General features: G+C 43.0%; 1 protein-coding gene across 1 annotated transcript in view; it reads left to right on the forward strand.

The window, feature by feature from the left end:
• The window catches only part of MARCHF1 (membrane associated ring-CH-type finger 1), a 314,931-nt gene that overhangs the window by 197,678 nt on the left and 94,977 nt on the right, over positions 1-22,276 (forward strand). Inside the window, exon 7 of the mRNA XM_088450275.1 lies at positions 16,730-16,877. Coding sequence (XP_088306401.1) covers positions 16,730-16,877 — 148 coding nt within the window. The remainder of the gene's footprint in view (positions 1-16,729; positions 16,878-22,276) is intronic.

The raw sequence follows: 22,276 nt of genomic DNA on the forward strand, positions 1-22,276 counted from the left end.
CAGCGCAGAGGTGAGTAGCGGCCGATCCCAGGCCGCATCCTGACACAGATGAGATAGCTGGTCAGAAGGTGAGGGATCACAATATACTTACAATCATTATATATTGAATAATGAGGCATATAACATTAATAATTCTCTTATGAGGGTAATATTAATATATTAGTGAGAACATGATTGTTTTATTTTATTAAGAGAGCAATATTATTGGCCCACAGCACCGCGCTGTTAATTGGGGTTTCAAAATATTTTCATTATGGGGGCAACATTTATTTATTATGGTGCCCATATAAAAAAAATATTGAATGTTGCCCCATCATAAAAACAATTTTAAACACGAATTAATAAATTTATATTGCCCCTTCATTATAATTTATAAATAATATTGCTCTTTTAATAAAATTAAACAAAAACATTTCCCCCTAATGTATTAATAAAATAGTATTCCCTCAATTTGCAGCATCTGCCTCCTTAAATAATATGTAATGATTGCCCTCATTATAAATGTATTGTGATTTTTCTCTGTCATGGTTTCAGGAATAATACAGTAAATGGATGTTTTCTGCCAACTAGGTTGGCGCTACCCAGGACAGAGGCATGGAATCTATTGTGCCAATGGACTTTGCCAGGGACCTCTGCAAGGGCAGTCATCTAATACCAAGCTGAAGTCAAATACCAGATTCACAGCAGAATCTGGAGCAGATGGAAAGTTAAGTCAGAAATCAAGTCGGATCTAATACCCAGGGAAGAAATTGGAAAGTAACCATAGCAACACTGGAGCATAGGAAAGTAAACCTGACACTCTTGCACTCATATTGTGCCAGAATGAGGCTTTTATAGCAAACAGTGACTTGCCAGGTGCCAGACCACAGGTTCTAATTGCGTAAATGGGCCTCATGCCACTCCTAAGAGGAACCGAGCACCTGCAGTGGTACAGGGAGCATGGCCCACCGTGCTGGACCCTATAAAAAGCTCCCGGGTTCCGATGGTGTGTGACATTATACCCTTCCCTTAATGGTGGTCTACAAAGACCCCGTAACATATTTAAGAGAACATTTCTTGTGGTAGGAACATAAGGGTGGAAGAGAATGAATATCAGAAGTCTTGAAACAACATATCTCTTCCAGATGGAAACCTCTCCTAAATATTGAACTTGTCCCTAAGAGATTCTGGAGTCTAGGATTTTTTCTACTTCATGCTCATCTTGGTGGTTTACCAACACAGCCAAAGGAGTAGACTTAATAGTAGTGAACAAAGTGCTAACTAAAGTTTTGAGAAGAAAGACATGAAAAACATTAAGGTTGCTGGAATCTTTAATCTGAAGGCCACAGTAGTAATAACTTGTATAATCTTAAAAGGACCGATAAACCTTGGAGAAAACTTTTGATCCAAATGTTTAAACATTGATTGGTCAGGTTTAGGAAAGTGGAACTGATGAACAGGTTGGAAGTTCTGGCAGTGTATTGATGAAACAGGTTAATAATGGTAAATTCAGACCACGGTAATACAGCCACCCAATTATCCTGATTTGCAGAAATATGTATCCTGATGAACTTCTCCAACTCTTGGTTTACCTGTTCTGTCTGACCATTACTTTAGGGATATTATGCAGAGGAAAGATTGAGTTTCATATCAAAATACTTGCAAAGTGCTCTCGAGATTATAGAGTTGAAATGTACCCTGTGATCTGAGACTATTTATTTTGGGAAGCCATGTAACTTGAATACTTCTTTGGTAAATAAGTTTAATTGATGAGCAGAAGGTAGACCCCTGAGAGGAACAAAAGGTGCTGGTTTGTAAAAATGGTCTACAACAACCCAAAGTTTGTTATAACCTTGACATGGACAAAAGGTTGTAATAAAGTCCATGGACATTTAGGAACTGTGAGAGGTTGCGAGGGTTCTAAAGGAGCATGAGGTGGGTTTTATATTGAACACAAATCGAACAAACAATTAAGTAGTTTTCTACATCGGAGAATATTGTCAGCCACCAGTAGCCTCTATAAAGTAGATACGTTCCAATGTCTTCCTAACCCCAGCATTACATGAAAAACAAGAGTTGTGAGCCCATTTCAACTGCTTAAGGTATTGTTCAGGGAACACACATGTTTCCATGGAAGAAACCTCTCTGGAATGGAAACTTGAACAAAACAAGATGACTCAAGGATAGGCTTGGTTTTACATGTGCTCCCTTTCCAAAGAATCAAAAGATCTGTATAAAGTATCAGCCTTTTTTCAGGCCCAGTCTATATGTAATCAACAGGTTAAACCAATTGAAGAACAACAACCATTTAGCCTATCTGGCGCTGATTGTAGATGAGAAAGATTTCACTGGTACACTGTGAAAAGGTATTTTATTTTGCACACCTTATATGGTGATGCCATTCTTGTAGTGTCAGCTTAATATCCAGGAGCTCTTTATCCCCAATGGCATATTTCCTCTCTGTGGCTTTAAAATTCTGAAAGAAGCTGCAAGGATGATTTTCCATGGAAATGTACCGTTGGGAAAGTACAGCTCCAACCCTTTGGGTGGAAGCATCCACCTCTAGATAAAAGGGGGAATTGACATATGGTTTTTTTAATTTTGGTGCAGTTGAAAAGACTTGTTTCAAAAGCTGGAAGGCTACTTCAGCCTCTGACTGACACTTTTGATTTAGCTATTTCCTATTCAATGCTGTGATGGGAGCAACCATGGTGAAGTAATTTCTTATGAGCTGTTGATAATAATTACAGAATCCCTGTGAATTTCGTTTGGTGTTTAAACCACAGGGACATGGCTAACTAGTAATTGCAGATAGTTTGTTGGATTCTTTCGAAGTCTGGAACCAGAAATAATGTTTTCCAAAATGGGCATCTCAGGTTGCTCCAATGAACATTTCTCCAATTTACAATGTGAATGATTTGAGCAGAGACAAGAGAAAAACACAGACGTGCTTCCCATGGGTCTCTAAATCTTTGGAAAAAATAAGAATGTCACCCAGATATAAGACAACACATAAATACAAGAGTTCCTGAAATATTTCATTCACAAATTTGTGAAAGAAGGAGGGCATTACTAAATATTTGTAAGGCGCATTTTGAGTGTTGAGCACAATTTTCCATTCATCCTCTAGGCAACATAGGTCCAGTCATAAATATTTTGACTCCTTTAAATCTGTCAACAGCATAAAAATGAATGTCAGCGGATTTGATCTTTAATGGTAATACTACTTAATCCCCAATAATTGATGCAAAGCATGAGCCATCCAACTTTGATCTTGACAAAAGATTCCCTGCAATACAAACAAGGGTTATTTTTGAATCTCCTTTCCTGCTCCTCAGGACAGATTCGAGGTCTATCAGCGCTCTTCTAGAGGATTAGCTGGAAGAGTGACCCAAGGAGCCAACTTAAAGGAGTACCGGTTTGTTTGTTTGTTCCTTCTATTGTGAATGCTACTGAACCCTAAGAACCACCTTTACACAAAAGGAGATGAGGTAATCTAGAGATGAAGACGAGTACCTGAAGGCCAGTTCATCTTTTACTCACTCTACTAGACCTTTCCAAAAGGTAGCAACAAGCGCCTCATTGTTCCAGTGCAATCGTAGGCTAAATACTTAAGTTGTACAGCATATTTCTCTACAGTATGAAGCACTGATCACTATCATACTTTGGGGGATTAGAAATCCGTAAGTGAGCAGAACATGGTAACTGAGATAACTGGTGTAGTACAGGATGTGCAGAATATTTCAAAGCAGTGGAGCGGATCTGAAAGGCATCCATCCGATGTACACTGCATAACCTTAGCTTCACTGGAATTTTGCCCATCAACCCTATTGATGACATGCTGGAGAAAATCCATGAGTGTCTTTTTACTAATGGAATCCATTTTGCAGTGCAAAGTGAACTGTCTCAGTCTCATGAATTATAAATGGACATTTTCAGCAGACTAGATTTGCCTGTAGTCTTTACCAGGAAGCCCCATAAAGTGATTTGCAGGTCGCAGTTGTCTGAGTGGGTACCTAGTGTGCCAGGTTGACAAACAGAACCAATGCAGGAAAAGAGTCAAGTAAACTGTTGGGCAGAGCCAGAACTGTAGAAGCAAGTACCAGAGGAGCATTAAGGAGAGTCATCTAATACCAAGCCTAAGTCAAATACTGGAATTTACAACAGAAGTACCAGATTGGAAGCAAAGTCAGAAATCAAGCTGGATTTAAAACACAGGGAAGCAATCATAAAATACTGTAACAATAGCAACACTGGAGGACAGGAAGGACGTTCCAAAGTGAGGCTTTTATAGGAAACAGGATTCGAATTTGGTGCCAAACTCCACATCACCGGTCACATGACTAGAAGCTCTAATTGCAGAAGCAAGCTGTGCACCCCACTTAAAAAAGAAACTGAGCTGCCATGTGATCACAGAAAAGTGCCTGCAGTCTATAAGAAGGAGGATAAGACCCAGCGGCTGCAGAGAGCATGAACCACAAGCGCTAGACCCTGTAAGTGGACTTTGGGCTCTGGTGGTGGGTGACATTCTACTTAGGACTGGCCAAATAGATGTCAGTTTTATGGTGGTTTTGCAGCGAGTTTCTGGCAGTGTTATAGTTTGGTTTTTAAAAAAAAAAACATGAAAAAAACACCACAAAACCACCATAAAACACATGGAATTTTTTTGACAGTGGTGTAACCAACCTTATCAAAAGTGCTGATTTGGTGGGGTTTCAATTTGCTGTTTTAATTTGTTTCAAACCCCCAGCAAAGCCACAACATAAATAAATACCCCTTAGTTCCTGTCACCTAGAAAAAAAAATCTGTGCCACATGATCCCACACAACTTCAAAGTATAGTAAATCCACCTCCATGCTTTGTATTTGGCCAGGTGTTCCTTTCTTCAAACGCTTCACCTATTTCCCTCCACAAACTTTTCTTGGCTGTGGGTTAAACATTTCGGGCCAAATGAAAAAGGGAGAGAGTTTAGAAAATGTGAGAGTTTACACTGGCCAAGTTTAAAAAGTGTGAGAGTTTACTGCTAAACTCTCACATTTTCTAAACTCTCATCCTATTACATTTGGCCTTTCATCAATCCACATCATTTTGTTCAAAAACATTTTCTGGCTTATTTAAATCTTTTGAATACTTGAAACATTGGGGTAAATTTACTTCAATTTTGGTAAATTTTGTGTTTTTGGGAGATTTACTAAAGTCAAAACTGACCGTAAATTGACCAAAAAATCTGACTTTAGGACACATTAGAACATAGGACCAACAATCAATACTTTCACACGGACGACTATAGAAACTGGAGATTTACTAATGGTGAGTTTTACAACCAATGCAAAAATAACACCAAACCCAACCAAACAATAAACATGCCTGTGTGTCACGATCCTGACTCATTTTTCCCATATTCTCCTGTTTTACTTCTGCTGTGTAGTTCCAGCTAGCGCTGCATTCCGCTTGCGCTGTTACTGCACATCACTACTAGATAACGCAGAGGTCTGCCTGCACTGCACATTGCATCCAGCTGGCTATGAGGTCTGCCCACACGGTTACTGCCCTGTGCTCTCAGTGTATTTACTCAGCATGCTAGCACTCCTGACTTCCCTCCAAACTGGTTCCAGTCCGTATCATTCCAGTTGTAAGTCTTTTTATCTAGTACTTTAGTCTGGTCTTAACACAAATAACACAAATACTTGTTCCTAACTCTAACCATCGGTCCCAGCCGAAATCTCCAACCATCGGTCCCAGCCGATATCTCCTACCAGCGGTCCCAGCCAATATCTCCCACCACCGGTCCCAGCTGATATCTCCAATCATCGGTCCCGGCCGATATCTACAATCATCGGTCTCAGCCAATATTTCCAATTATCGGTTTTAGCCAATATCTCCAACCATCGGTCCCTACTGATCAGGTGCATTAACTCTTCAACATCGGTCCCCAGGGCTGCCAAGAGCCGGGCCAGGCCTGGGCGAAGGGGATATGACCTAATCGCGGGAGGCATGGACACGCCCACTTAAGAATAAAATACTGTTGCAGCGCCGCAAGGCGGCGCTGCCCTGGGGAGGGGGCGCAGTGAGCCCCTCAGCCCAGTGAATATCCAGGTCGGGGCGCGATCAGGATGATCGTACCCACCTACAGGCAGAGGAGATTGCTGCTGCTGCTCTGCAGAAGCAGTCTCCCTGTTCATCCCAGCACCCAGAAGTGTGACAGGGAGGAGGGGGGTGGTGTTGGACCCAGGTGCCTGCCGCGCCCGGGCCAGGGTAATTAGAACCCACCCCCCCCTTGGCGCCTCTGTCGGTCCCTATCGATCAAGTGCATTAACTCTTCAGCATCGGTCTCAACCGATCAAGTGCATCAATTCATCAACATTGGTCAACCAATCAAGTGCATCAATTCATCAACATCGGTCCCAACCGATCAAGTGCATCAATTCGTCAACATTGGATTCACATCCATCAAGTTCTTCAAATCAGCATCATCGGTTCCAATCCGATTCATTCAGTATTATCATGTCCAGTTCTAATTCCAACCTGCTGTCTAATAAAGTTGATTCCTACTGTCCTCGCCGTCGGGCTCATCACCTCCAGCAGTTCTACTGCCTCCTATCATCCCTCATCGCATGAGGATGTCCTGGCGCAAGTCTTCCTGATTTAATCTTGCCTCCTGAGGCTCCACTTCAGCCTCCCACGCCTGTTCCAACCAACTGCAATCCTCAGGCATAACACTGTGGCAGACAACAGATGATAAATATGCAAATTTTGAAGTAAAAAAATCCTGTCAATGTTGGACAATTTAGATCGATTTAAAATTTTAGCTAAATGATTACTTCTGATAACTCTTATATGCAGATCTTTTATATGTAAGCAAATCTGTACCATAGAGTGGTGGACTACTAGTCCACGTGAGATAATAAACTTTTTTCAGATCCTCTACAATGATATGTGGGTTCTGCTTTGCATATTTGACCAGTTTACAGACTGTGCTATCAGATCTTCTAGATCTTACCTTGACTTCAGTAGTCATTCTGAACATCCATTTCTTAAACACAGGGCCTGATTCAGACCCGCTCGCGAGCACCCAAGTGCCCATGCGCACGACGGAGGTGGCTCCATCGTGCGTATGCGCAAGACCCGAATAACGACGGCCAAGCCGTCGTTATGGGTCTCGCACCAAGGGGGGCGTGCTGTCGATGGTGATTGACAGCACGCCGCCTTTGGTGGGCGTGCCGGGGGCGTGGCTGCCCAGACGGAGGCATTCCTATGGGAACGCCTACCGTCTGGGGCCGGCCCCACTGACATCACTAGTGATGTCAGTGGGAGTGCTTTTGGCTCTGATAGAGTTATTGTGCAGTAATCGTGGCCATTTTCTATTAATTGCCTTCCGCCTCTGGCTCAATGTGTCACAATAGCGGACAGCAATCACAGTATCTCCCTTGGTGAGGAAATCAATAAGAAACATGCATGCCCTTGTGGTCCCAAAAGATGGTCACCATGACCATGTTTGCTAGAGTTGATTTTCATTTCTTTGAAGGTTGGGATGATGCGTGTTTTCATGTCATGGTTACTGCTTCATCTCCGGTGTCACATGTTGCACCCTGTAACAATACACTGCAGGAACTGTCAAGTGCATGAGAGACAATCCCATCCTTTTGGTTTTGTGAACTTCTGTGAGTTGCTTCGGTACCCAGTGTGAAAACTTTTTATTGTACCCCAGTTACTTATGAATGATGTTGTATACAGTACCCACTGAGACAGGGGCAGAACTATGGGAGACAATGGAGGCGCCTGCTGCCAGGCTCCAGCTCTAAAAGGAAGCCTCCTCCATTGTCCACAACATATTCACCCCACTTAGGGCTGTAACTATGGGCCTGATTCAGAGCCGGACGCTCTGACCAGAGCGCTCGCTCTGAATCAGGGCACTCCTCCATGAAAATGGAGCGGCCTCCTGGCCGCTCGCATAGCTGTGGGTGACCACCCACAGCATATGCGAGCATCCATGATGATGGTCGCGATGGTCTTCACCATCGCGACCATCGGGCTTGCGACGGAGACCCTGCGGTAGGGTTTCGCTGCCGCAAGCCCTGGAGTGATTTGGCTCTATCAGAGCCAAAATCACTCCCACTGACATCACTAGTGATGTCAGTGGGGCCGGCTTCAGATGGTAGGCATTCCCATGGGAACGCCTCCGTCTGGCAGGCACGTCCCCGGCACGCCCACCAAAGGGGGCGTGCTGTCAACATCGACAGCATGCCCCCTTTGGTGCAAGACCCAGAGCGATGGAGAGCCCGTCGCTCGCCGGTTCTCGCGCATGCGCACGACGGAGCTCCCTCCGTCGTGCGCATGCGCAGTGGGGGAACATCGACCCGCTTGCGAGCGTCCTGTGCTCGCAAGCGGGTCTGAATGACCCCCTATGTACCCAGAGTGTACCGTCATGGCTGCCCAATACATGGCACCCCTTCACGGCACCTGAGAGGCCACCATACACTAGTGGACAGCTCCATGTCAGACCATCAGCTGCTGCCTTCGTCTGTCTATAGCTTGTCTGCATGCGATTTGCTACATTACAGTGTCAGCGGCTGTGACAGCTGGGGGAACCAAATTATAACTTGCCTCCACGCGTCTGGGATGAACTTACGCCACTGCACTGAGATGTTCAGGTCGCCAGCAGTATCACTAACTCAAATGCGTCTGTCCTCCTGAATCAGACCTTCAATGCGGCACAAATCTTAAATGTCTGTCCTGCCGTTATCAAAGGCAGTGCATCTAACTCAAATCTATTTCAATTAAATTACGTTATCGCCATACAACTTGACAAGTTGGGGATGGATTTCAGCTGCTGATGTGCACTTTAGACACAGAAATATGATCACACTACGCACCTCAATGTTTGAACATCACTCTGCCAGCCCTGCCGTCTTATAACTGATGTTCGGACAGTATGACTGATATGGGCACAGTCTAATGGCCGTGAGGGGAAGCAGTGGTCTACCTGCTCTGGCCTGATGGGAAATTATAATGAAATAGAGAAAATTGCATGTCAGAGGTCTTGTTTGTTACTTATGCTGGGCATACACTATACAATTAACTGTCGGATATCTGTCCAATCTGGCTGGTTGGAATGAAAATTTGGTAATGTATGGGAGCAAATGACAAACATCATTTGCTCACAAACACTGGAAAACTGACAAAAATGTTCAGTGTTTAAGACCACATGATCGACTGTCATTTTCTCACATACATTACCAGGTTTTCATTCCAACCAGCCAGATTGGACAGATATCTGACAGATAATTGTTTAGTTTATGACTGCATGTGTGTATCCCAATGAGCACACAATTCTGTGAATTAGTAGCTCCACCATTTTGTGAGTGACAGCAAATCTCATTCTGTGAGAATGCTGAATCTGCAGTTAACCACAGGGTGTGATGGCATACCATATCTGTATTACGCAAGGAACACATCCATTAAGGTGTCAGCCTTAATGATTGTAATTTCATTGCTTTTTGAAGTTGAGTGGCAGAAAATCAATAGGATTTGTGAATTTTCAGATCATGTCTAAGCAGCCTCAATGGGACATATGAAACCGTAAGGTCTTTTGTCTATGGAATTTCATAGCTTTTTTAAAATGTATTAACTATCAGGGTTTGGATGAGCAAACCGGGCCACTTGTAGGGGAGAAGGGCAACAAAATGGTACACTAATGCAGGTGGAAGAGGGGATAGCACACAGGAGGTTGGTTTGAGAGGTGCAGAGCAGCTGTAGGCATGTGGGGTAGCAGCAGCAGCAGTGGTGCAGTGCAAAGGGGGCATCAGTGGGCGACAGAGGGCTCATTGGTAGTGCGTATGCACCTGAGAAAATCAAACCAATTAATCACAGATGCACAAATGCAGCAGTGAGATCCTCATACTCATCTGTTAAAATTTAATGTGTTAAAAAAAAAGGCATAGCCCCACCCCCTGGAAGACAACCAGCACTGGGCTTTGGAGCCCCAGTACTAGTTGTGCTACATACAGGGGACAAATGACGTAGGGGTCCCCCATATTAAGCGCAACCAGCACAGGGCTCTGAGCCGGTCCTGGTTCTGGAAATACAGGGGGAAAAAATGCATAAGCCCCCCTGTATTTCCCAGAATCAGCACCGGACTCCTTCTATCGGGGGAGTGATGCCACAGCCAGGGGAGCCCTTTCACCGGGGCCCCCAGCGGCAGCATCACCCCTGACCTCTAGTCAGCCCAGGCCGGGCATCCCTGGGGATCAGCTTTATTGCAATTAGCAAGTGAAAACATCAGTATCAGTGTATCAGTCTGTTGCTTACATCGCGTTCTGAGCTCCCTTTCTGCATATCATTGTGGAAACTTTAAACTGTACTCTCCATGCCTCATTGTGTCTCACTGACATGCATCTTTGCTATTCTTGTGAACCTTCAGTAAAAATATTTTTCGTGTTTTCAAACAAATAGGAGAACTTTTACCACACTGCAAATTACACACGCCTCAATTTGACCATGTCCCCTACCTTTACCCGGTCCTGCTAAAGCCATTGATGACCCTGTACTGTACTGTATGGATTGCTCATCAAAGTGACTGACTCAAAGACACTGGTGAGGTAGAGGAGTGCGTAATTTGCACTGTGGTGAAAATTCTCCTAATATTTATTTATTTGCTTTATAAAGCAGCTATCCCCGCATTGGAGCAATGCTGAATTGCTCCGGTGATAACTATCCACCTCACCACCAGGGACCAGAGTTGGCCACCTTTGCAGATCTCTTCCCGGGAGAAGCCCGGGTAAGAGAAGCAGGAGGGGGGCGATGGGGGCGGGGTCTGACAATTCGCGTCATTAAGCCCCGCCCCCTCGCAGCAAAATTGCCGCGATAGGCTTGAATTTGTATAGGGGGCGGGGCCAATTGACATGATTCATGTAGAATCATGTTTTAAGCCCTGCCCCCTACACGGAGACCCACTATCGCCGCAGGGTATTCTCCTCATTCTACCCACTTCACTAGGAAGTGGGCAGAATGCGGGAGAAATGCCTACCCTTCCGGGGGTGCTGGGGGTTGCCCGAAAAATCAGGAGCCTCCCGCGAAAACCGGGAGGGTAGGCATGTATGCCAGGGACACTAAGTATCCCATACAGCCCCCAATGATAAATAGACCCCCTTTTGTTAACACTATACAATACAAGCAATGCTAAACACAGTTTGGATGAGAAGGAGTGTCCAGCATGATAAAACCCTATTTTCAATATCTTGACACATCTTGTGATACATTTATCTTTGATAACTGTAATAAACATTAAGACCATAGAAACCATAGTTGTGGACTTTTCAGCTGCCCCCTCCATCAGGGTTCAGCCAAGTTGGTGATGTGGGGGGGCATGACGCAGTCAAGTAGGAGGTGCAAGGGAATTATTCGGCACTCACATTCCTCTCCCCTCTCCCCTGCTATACAATGCCATGATTCCCAGCATTTTCAAGCAGGGGGTGGGGCAATGATGATGAGATTCAGCCATGCTGACATGAATTGCATCATCAAGCTGCCCAGACTGCCCACTTCACTTGAGAAGTGGGTGGCAGTGTGTGGCCTCTGGACGAAATGCCCACTTTTCCGGGCATCTGGGTGTCCCCCCCAGCTGAATACATACAGAGTTACGGTCATGTGGCTGCTGCAGAGTTCACCACATTCTAACAATAATAAGTCTGAAAGTCTGTTTTCTAAATTAAATATAGTATTAGCAATCTAACATACTACTGTGATACAGAAATGGAATGCTGTAACTGCTGACACTGATTTCATGGCCAGCAACAGCTGTAATAACTTAAGGCCTTTAAATATAGTGTAGTTATTATCTAGGTAAAAGAAGTATGATGTGTGACATAATGACAAATTATATAGATGACATATTATTTAAAAATAGTATTATATGTGATTTAGAAAGGCAGTGTTAAAAACTCTTTAGTGTATAGGTGTTATGTACGGGATCCCGGCAGTCAGAATCCTGACAGAATTTCATAAGTAACCCTTACCAGAGGTGTCACCGGCTCTGGTGACATGCAGTGAGCACTCTGACTATCCCTGCGTGCTGGAGGAGCACCTGCACCTGAAAAGGGGGCATGACCTAAAATAAAGGGGCGTGTCATTGCAGGATATCCCAATTACTTCACTCCAGGGGCAGCCCAGCATCACCGGAGATGCTGGGCTGACCCCGGAGACTGGGCTGTCACCACTGTTAGCTCCTGTTGTATGAGAGGAGCCGGGTGCTGCAGGAGAATGTCACAATGCAGCACCCGGCTCCTGTCACTGCAGAGGAGCCGGCAATTTTGGTGGCACCCCCTCCGATGGTGGGACCCGGGTGTGGCCTCCACCCCCCTCATGACCCCACTAACCCTAACCCTCCCCCTAACCCCCCTTTCCTGCTGCCTAACCTTAACCCCCTCCATCAGCCTAACCCTAACCCTCCCCCTATTGCCTAACCCTAACCCCTAAATCTAAGGCTAATACTCACCATTGGGATGTCATAGGTCGGGATTCTGGAGCTGCCGTTGGGTTTCCGTCACCGGGATCCCACCGGCTACATACTGTGTATAGTGTGATCAGACTGAGTGATAATATGATGCATTTACAGCAAGGATCACACAAAATGTGTGTCCAAGTGCCACATTAGGAGATTGTACTCGGTTGAAGAGGTCACAAAAAGTTTAGCTTATATAAATATGTAATATGTATAGTATTTTGCTACAGGAAAAAAGGAACCTCTATGTAGTTAAGAGAAATTAGGAAATACCCAGCATTGTTAAAAATCCCCATGGGGACAGAAGTTTGTGCACCTCCGCAAAACAGTGGCAATGTATATCACCAAAAGAGGTGTGCTCATTCCATTTACTGGAGGTAGTCATGTGACATGAAGAGTAACAGGGCCTTAACAAGGGTTGTGCGAGTGGTGCCATCATCCAAGTCACAAAGCCCTGGGGGCGACACTGTCACTGCCCCAAAGTTCCTGCATTGGCTAACAGGGTGCCTGAAATGGCACCCTAAAGCTATTATAGCTGCTGTAGTGCCGTTCTTGCCATGCTGGCTGCCCCCTTGGCACAAAATCATGATGTCTTGCGCTCAGGAGGGATGGCACAGGGCACACCCTGATACAGCACTGCTCTGTGGTAACACGTTCCCCCCTCCTTCACTTCTGTAGTAACACATCCCCCCTTCATAACAAATCTTTCCTCTGTATAAAAGAACACATCCTATTGCACTTGGTCTATTCTATCAGGAAGCCAGATTTTTTCTAATTTTGAAGGCTACTCTTTACAGTATTACAGGGACAGTGATAGTCTGTCCTCACTGACAAATAGCAAAAACTCACTGCAGCTGTATGGTGCACCCAAGGGTGTAATGAGGGTGGATCCAGTGGAGCGCCTGCTTAGACCAGGGTGCTGGAGATCAGCCTTCTGATGAAGGGCAGAGCCCCTGCTTAGCTGGGCATGAAACACATAAATAGATTAGTGACTCCAGACAGGGGGCATGGTGTAGGCAAAGCGGTGCTTGTGGCTCTGCTAACACCACGGATGCAGTATGGACACACTGATCTCTTTTTATGCTCTAGGCTCAGCTCATCAGCAGGTGATTCCCCCCAGTCGAATGGCTGATCTCCAGCGCCCTGCAACAGTAAGGAGGGGGGAAGGAGATCTGATTAAGGTGGAATATCTGTGTGTGTGAAGGGAGGGGAGCTTTGTTAAGTGGAAGAGCTCTGTGTATATGAGTGTGGGGGAGTTGGTCTGTGTGAGGAGGGGAGATCTTTGTGAGTTCGAAAAGTGTGTGTGTGTGTGATGGGTGGATCGGAGTGAGGAGAAGATCTGAGTGAGGGGGGAGTGCTTGGCATGTGAGGGGAGGCTGAGTGAGTTGGGAGAGCTGTGTAAGGGGAGGTGAGCTGTGTAAGGGGGAGAGCTGTGGTAGGGTCTGAACGAGGGAGGATCATTGTGTGTGTTTGAGGGGTGGAGAAATGTGTGAGAAGGGGGAAGTTCTGAGTGAGTGGGGAGAGCTGTGGGAGAAATGTATACAATGTGTATATATATATATATATATATATATATATATATACCTTACTATGGAGCCCCATGGCAAGATTTTGCATAGGGCCCTGTCGGATCTTAATCCAGCTCTGGAACTGAACAGAAGGGAGGAAGGGTGAAGTCACTGGCAATATCAAAGAGGGAGGAGGAGGCTGTCCCCTCCCATCATCTGATCTCCTCTTTCCACCTCTGAGGTGGGTGAGGGACCTGTACAACCCTGGCCCTAGTGTCAGCTGGCCACAGAGGAGAGAACATGGCAGCTGTGTCCCTGCTGCTGAGGGGAGGCCTGAGCCGGGTGCTGCTGCTGGGTCACTGCACCCGTGACTGGGAGAAGCCTGATTGGTAAGTCTGGTGAGGTCATGCCTGACTGCTCTGACAGCAAATGCCAATAAGAGCCACTACTATGACATGTGTTTAAGGGGCACTACTGTGGCATAACTTAAATACAGGGCACTATTGTGAGGCATAATGTAATGAAGGGGCACTACTATGGCATAATGTGTAAAAGGGACACTACTGTGGCATAACTTAAATATGGGGCACTATTGTTAAGCATAATGTGAAAAAGGGGCACTACTGTGGCATGTGAACTATGGACATTACTGTGGCATAATCTGAACTGTGGAGACTACTGTATAGCATAATGTGGAAAAATAGCCAAAACTGTGGCATAACGCGAATTTATGAGCACTAATGTGTGGCATAACATGCATTGTGGCCATTATGTTGTGAATAATTGGCACTACAGTGACGTAACATGAATAAAAGACACTACTGTGTGGCATAATGTAAATAAGGGGTACTACTGTGTGGTTTATTTTTAATTGGTGGAATTACTTTAGTTGGTTTGGAATATATCTAGCCCTCCACGTCCCAATTTGATACTGCCCCTAATGTTTATTTATATTTCCCTTTAATTTGCCCCTACATGTTGGACACGCCCTCTACTTGGCACACTTGGAGGGTGGGGGCGCTATAGCACACACATGCTCTGAGCGCCATGGCTATACGCTACACCCCTGGATGCACCCCCACACCCAAAGTGGGAATATCTCCGTTCCTCTACCCTTGGGCCGCAAAAATGGTGTTGAAGGCAGCATGGTGTGCTTCAGTGTTTTAAAGTATGTAGTAATGGTGGATCGATTAATCTTCCTCTGGGCATAACTAGGAGTGATTGTGCCCTGAGCATGGAGTTTGTAGCAACATACTTCTTGAAAGAATCATGCCGCAGCCTTTTTCACCATGCTATGGCCTAAATTCACTATGTTATGCCACCCAAGGATATGGTACAAGTGCACTAGTGAATTGGCTCTTTTCAGCTGTCCACACATACATGCACAAAAAAATAATTGTTAAAATTATGCAGTACCTCCATTATTCAATCACATTGTCAGCATCTTTGACACATTGCACAGATCTAGCTAAAATGTAAGTTTCCCTGAAATATGCAAAATCATTTATAAACGTGCATTCAGCTGGCACCTATTTGAAAGGAATGTTTGTTTTTGGTGATACTTTCTTTAAATATTAATAATAAGAATTATTATTATTACTAGTATGCCCGTGGCGAACATTTTGCCAATTTGAACCCAGAACATACGTATGGAAAATGATTTGCTAGATAATGGCTAGATCATATGTTAATACGATGGAATCGGCTAATAAAAGATGTGTGTGAAACATATCCAGCTAAGCCACGTCCTTTTATGGTTTTTGGGGAATTTTTTATTGTGACATTTCGCCAATTTGTACGTGCGATGATATATTTGGCCATGGACTCTGAAGCAAAGTGGGTCGTTTCTAGGGGTATTGCAAGCTGAGCCCCTATAGATGCAAATGATAATGCACTGTTACTCCGCCTCACCATTTCCCAGCCTCCCGCCAATCAGCAGCATTGCTTTCGAGGTGCAAACCCGGTGCTGATTGGCTGGGAGTTGCAAGCCTGGAATCAACATGCTGGATATAGTAAGTGAGGGAAGAGCTCCCCCTACGGCAGCAGCCTCACGTGTTGTGCCGCCCGCACGCCCTCCCTCATTATGTAATAGCTACATCACACTACCAAACAGCCAATCTGGAGCCAAACTGGGCAGAACGTAAACAGTGCCTGCACATGGCTAGGGCGCCGGATCCATGTGAGAGCACAGACCACCAGTAGTGTGTGAGGACAGCAGCCGGCTGCGGTCACCCCTATCCCGCTTCCCCCGGTTCACTGTGCCGGCTCTGTGTTCAGGTAGTTTTCTTGACATTTTCAGGTTAGCTATACCAAAGCATTTATTATGGTTTATGTCAATTTTTTTTTCCAGAAAATTTTATACAGTTTTATTCCAAATTCTGTAATTATTGCTGATTGAAATCTGTCACAAAAGAATCACATTAATATCTTAATTAGTCTTTGAGATATTCAAACTCAAAGAGCGTTCCGGACAAAGGGACTAAGAAAATATATAATTGTTATTATTATTGTTATTATTATGAAAGTAAAGTAAGATGGACGCTGTACTTGAATGGCAATATTCTGCTAATATCTCTAGGGCATAACATATGGGCAATGGCAGCTATCATGCATATTAATGAAAGAAAGTTTCCTGGATAATAATGTATTCTGTGCAGAATAACATGTCACATATTTATCAATAAATTATATTCTCTCTTGAAATTGTCATGCAATATTAACTAATTTTTTACTCTCATTTCAGTGGGAAAAACTACAGATGACAAAAAGTGAGAGGCGGAAAATAGTCTGTTCTGTAACATTTCACATAATTGCCATTACATGTGTAGTATGGTCTCTGTACGTGCTTATAGACCGAACAGCAGAGGAAATCAGGCAAGGGAATGACAACGGTAAGAAAGTTTCTATATAAATGTATATACTTTCCTATAGCAGCAATGTGCATCAACTAATGTAATGTGATGAATCAGAGAAAATATAGGGAGTTCTGTGACCATATAAAAGCATAAGGCACATGTTTGTGAACTGCATAGTAATGTCTAATATGCTTTTTATACTGTAGAGCACTAATGGATGCATTATTCTTTATTATTTATTACCAGTTCTTTATATAGCGCACACATATTCCTCTGTGCTTTGCGAGAGTATTTGGCCATTCACATCAGTCCCTGCCCCAGTGGAGCTTACAATCTATGGGGCAGATGTATGAAGCTCTGTGAAGTGATAAAGTGGAGAGTGACAAATGACTAACCAATCAGCTCCCCCAACTGTCATTTTTCAAACACAGCCTGTGACATGACAGTTGGGAGCGCACACGCACACACGCACATGCATACACACACACATTAGGACTCTTTTTTGTCAGGAGCCATTAAACCTACCAGTATATTTTTTGGAGTGTGGGAGAATACTGGAGTACCCGTAGGAAACCCACGCAAGCACAGGGAGAATATACAAACTTCACACAGTTAGGGTCATGGTGAGAATCAAACCCAGGACCTCAGTGCTGTGAAATTGTAATTCTAACCATTACACCTACAGCGTTTTACAATAGACCAGGTGCTTGTATACGACAATCCTCATATTTTTAGTAGCGGTTTAGTACCTTCGCTGAGAGTTATGCATCTCATCACTTTCAAAATGAATCATGTGATGCAATTAACTGCTTCCAGTGGGAACTTTTAACACTGTATTATCAGTAAAAACATGACATAACTGAGTAAAGGCATAAAGAAGCAGTTTACTGATTAGAAATAGGTATTAACAGATAAATTAAATATATACATCTCTCTCTCACTCTCTCTATATATGTAAATAATCTGTAAGCAGATAAAATGTATATACTCAGTTTTTATTCAGATGTAATCAGTGATTGAATCTGCAAGAAGTCCCGGGGGGCCCTGATTTGCCACAATCAGTGAGAAACCCAAATTGAAGAACGTGTAGAGGTGTCAGCAGGAAGATGGGGAGTCCCATGTGTTGTCTGACTCAGGGGTCTCAGGTGATAAGAAAGTGATAAGGTGCCAGCCAATCAGCTCCCAACTGTCATCTGTGTATGAAAAATGACAGTTGGGAGCTGATTGGCTGGCACCTTATCACTTTTCATTCTGTCTCCTAACACTGCTTATTAAATAGACCCCCTCAGTCTTTTATCCTCTGGTGATTAGAGACAGTTGAGTAGGCAGTGTCTCCCAAGAACTTATAGAAACTATAGATTAATTATCACTAGTACCTATGGTTATGATGTATTAAACAGCTATTTATCTACGTAAGCATTATCCTGTGTTATTGCTACTACCTTTCTACGCACATCTCTCTGTGTGCACAAACATACTTGAGCAGACAAAATGTTATACCAATAAGATGGTTTTGTTTTCTTCAAACAAGAACATATGTAAAGTTTGTACATGTTTGTGAATGTAGGGCAAAAGTCACAAAACCACTTTCATTAACCCCTACCATAACTGCATTCCAATTAGAAGTTTTACAGTGAAATCATTAGTAATTAGTACTCTGCAAAAATAAATGATAACACTATTATTACATCATTGCAGGATATTTTACATATATTTGTGTCTGTAGTGACCCAAAAAGGATAAACAAGTGGTACAAAATATTTCTGGTGCACTAAGACACAGGTACTAAATGACAGTTATTCATGCCACCACTTTTCTGAGGTTCTGATCATGAGTTTTAAAAGGGCAATACCATTTAAAGCAAAACACGCCTGGCTTTGCATTTAATATATTGCCCATTTAAATACTGCTTTTAAAAGCCAATATACCCCATAGTCTTGAACATGTGTAACCGGAACGACATCTGCAAAAGAAACATTCATAATACAAAAGACTTGAAATAAAATAAACAGTGGTGTGTGTATATATATATATCTTTATAGTCCTTGCTTTGTGCACTGGGGCACAGTCATGTTGGAATAGAATATGGCCTTCCCCAAATTGTTGCCACAAAGTTGGAAGCATAGCATTGTCCAAAATGTCTTGGCATGCTGAAGCATTAAGATTGCCCTTCACTGGAGATAAAGTCCTACAAGTTATATACTGTAGTGCAACTTTGGTTCATTTTTGGGGCATGGGTCCCCCTGGATTGCTTTGGTTGAGATGTTTCAGGGCACCACATTATAATACATTTTTCTTTTCTAACACATTTTAACCCTTCACTGTTATACATGTACTTCACTTTTTTAATTTCATTCTTTATATGCAGCTGTGGCTGCTCTTAACTATCTCTTATACACTGTACTTTTCTTACTATGGCGATGCCCTGGGGTGACTTAGCTGAGCTAGATTCCTGTGCTCTGGATTTGAACCCTAGTATGTTAGGGACCTACCCTAAAGAGGTTACCTGGATATGGAGGGTAGGCCCATAACCTTGGCCATAATTATGCTAAAAACCTCTACTGATTACAAAATTTTATTGCATTTATATATTATCAGTAATTTGAGTTGTGCACCTGAGATTTGTCTGTTTCTGTGCCTGCAATTAGTCTCATCAGGTAGCACCTCCCATTATATATAATCAGGGTGTGCAGTCCAGGAACCTTTCCGGTATGTAGGGGATGTAAGCCCCTAGTTTGGTAAGAAGATAATTGAAAATAATATACTATAAAGAGCTAATAGTAAATTGTCAATGGACAGTTGATGTAATATATAAATATTTTAATACATTTCATCAGTCCTCAAAAGGCATTAAAGAAGCATAAAAAATTAAGTACAAACAATTAAACATTAAAAATAGCTACGAATAAGCATGAGAGAACCATTTATAAGTTCCTTAGTAGATACTCCCTCCAAAATAAAATATAGCCATGTGCTTGGTAAATCCAATAAATGATTAAGGTGTCCCTTAGGCGAGGGTATTACCGGTATGGGTCACGGATTAGTCACAGTCCTTGGCGGCATGCATCAGACTTAGCAATGTATTTCAGGGCTGTAGTGTTCCACCGGAAAAGGATTGAGATGCCAAAGTTAACAGGGGTTGTTGAATCCAATGGATAAAGACTGCCAGCAATAGGAGGGGAGTATGAAGATATCTATAGGCTCAACAGGTTTCACTGGTTAGATTACCATCCAGCTTCCTCAGGAGCATATCCATTGGATTCATTAACCACTGTTAACTTTGGCATCTCAATCCTTTTCCGGTGGAACACTACAGCCCTGAAATACATTGCTACGGCCGCTGCATGCTTATTTGTGGCTATTTTTAATGTTTAATTGTTTGTACTTCATTTTTTATGCTTCTTTAATGCCTTTTGAGGATTGATGAAATTTATTAAATTATTTATATGTTACATCAACTGTCCATTGACAATTTACTATTAGCTCTTTATTAATTGATTAGCGCTGGTATATTATTTTCAATTTTCTTTGTCAGAATTGGAATCCTCAGGAACGGAAGAAGTTGGAGACCAAGGTCGGAGGATTTTTCCTGTGTCAATAAACGAGTTGGATACTATATTCTCTTTTTTAGAGAAGGACCAGGCACGTGGTCATCCTCAAAGAGGAAAACGAGGAGGGGGGGCAAGAAGGGAAAGAAATCGACAGAGATGGGAATCCCCGTCCCCAGCCCGGTACATGACAAGGACCAACAAGGACATCTAGACAACTCAATGGGGCTTAATATCATAAACCTATCCAATCGAATTCTAATGATCAACCAGATCAATATATTCAAAAAGGGATTTACTTTCTCAACCTCGCGCAAATTCAATCGATTTCAATGGGAGAAAAATTTAAGATTATTTGTCAGGAAACTGCTGTTGACTAAATTTTTTTCCAATAAAGGAGAAGTTAATGATACAAGTGCATTTAACGCACAATTGGATGTGGCCAATATCCACTCAGGAAAAGGAAGCCATTCAAATTCTGGAAGAACTATCAGGAGAGACCACTAATGATGATAACTTACAGGTAAACACTAAAAGGCCCATATGTAAGAACAACTCTATGTTTTTCCCACTGGAAAATATCTCACCAGAAATCAGGGTGTCCGTAAATATGGTATCTCAAGAATTCGATGAACTATATAGAAAGAAGAGGTACTGCAGGATACCACATAACATGACTATTATGGAAGAGAAAACTATAGAAGAAATCAAACCTTGGGATGATGTCATTATCAAGCCCTCTGATAAGGGGGGCAACACGGTGCTATGGTCAAAAGAAATGTATGTTAAAGAAGCTCTCAAACAGCTAAAAAACACCATGTGTTTTCAACCGCTCATGCTCAATCCCACTGAGAACTACAAAGAGCTCTACTTTAGCATCATAGATCAAGCCATCTGTAATGGGACCATCACAGAACAAGAACATCTTTTCTTAAAAGTAGAGAATCCTAAGACTCCAACATTTTATATGCTCTCAAAGGTTAACAAAGATTTTACTAATCCCCCAGGACGGCCAATTGTTTCTGGGATTGGTAGCCTGTCTGAGAAGGCCAGGCCATTCATTGTGGAATTGCCCTCATATGTGAAAGACACCATGGAGGTTCTTAAGAGAATTGTTGATGTTAGATTGGAAGCAAACCAACTGCTGGTGAGTATGGATGTTGAATCCTTATACACATGCATTAGACACAATCTTGGACTTAAAGCAGTGGAGTTTTTTCTCATGGTGGAAGGTCTGGGGGAATTTCAGAAGTTTATTTTGAGGCTTCTCAAGTTCATTTTGACCAGAAATTATTTTGTCTTTGATGACCGCCACTATCTCCAGATAAAAGGTACAGCTATGGGGGCAGCCTGTGCCCCTACCTATGCTAACCTCTTCCTGGGATGGTGGAAAAGGGAATGTGTTTAATGAGGTGAATGAACCTCACACCCAACACATTGCAATATGGTTGCGCTACATTGACGATATTCTCACTATATGGGAAGGAACAGAGGAAGAACTTTTACAATTCATGGAACATCTAAATAAGAATGAACTAAATCTTAAATTCACATATGAGTTCAGTAGGACCAGCATATATTTCCTAGATCTAAGGATATATAGGAATAAAGAGAATATGCTGGCCACTGAACTATTTCGTAAGCAAACAGCACCCAACAGTGTTCTTCATAAGACAAGTTCACATTTTCCCAACGGTAAACAATATACCAAAAGGGGAATTTTTTAGATTAAAACGAAACTGCTCAGATGAAGAAACTTTCTTGAAGAGATGTCCAGAACTTACACAGCGACTTAGAGAATGTGGATATAGCCATAGGTCAATTAGATGGGCAAAAACATCAGTGATCTCCATCAATAGGGACAATCTCATTTACCATGAGAAAAAA

Source organism: Taudactylus pleione, unplaced genomic scaffold, assembly GCF_031769625.1.
Source record: "Taudactylus pleione unplaced genomic scaffold, aTauple2 ptg000513l, whole genome shotgun sequence".
Taxonomy (NCBI): domain Eukaryota; kingdom Metazoa; phylum Chordata; class Amphibia; order Anura; family Myobatrachidae; genus Taudactylus; species Taudactylus pleione.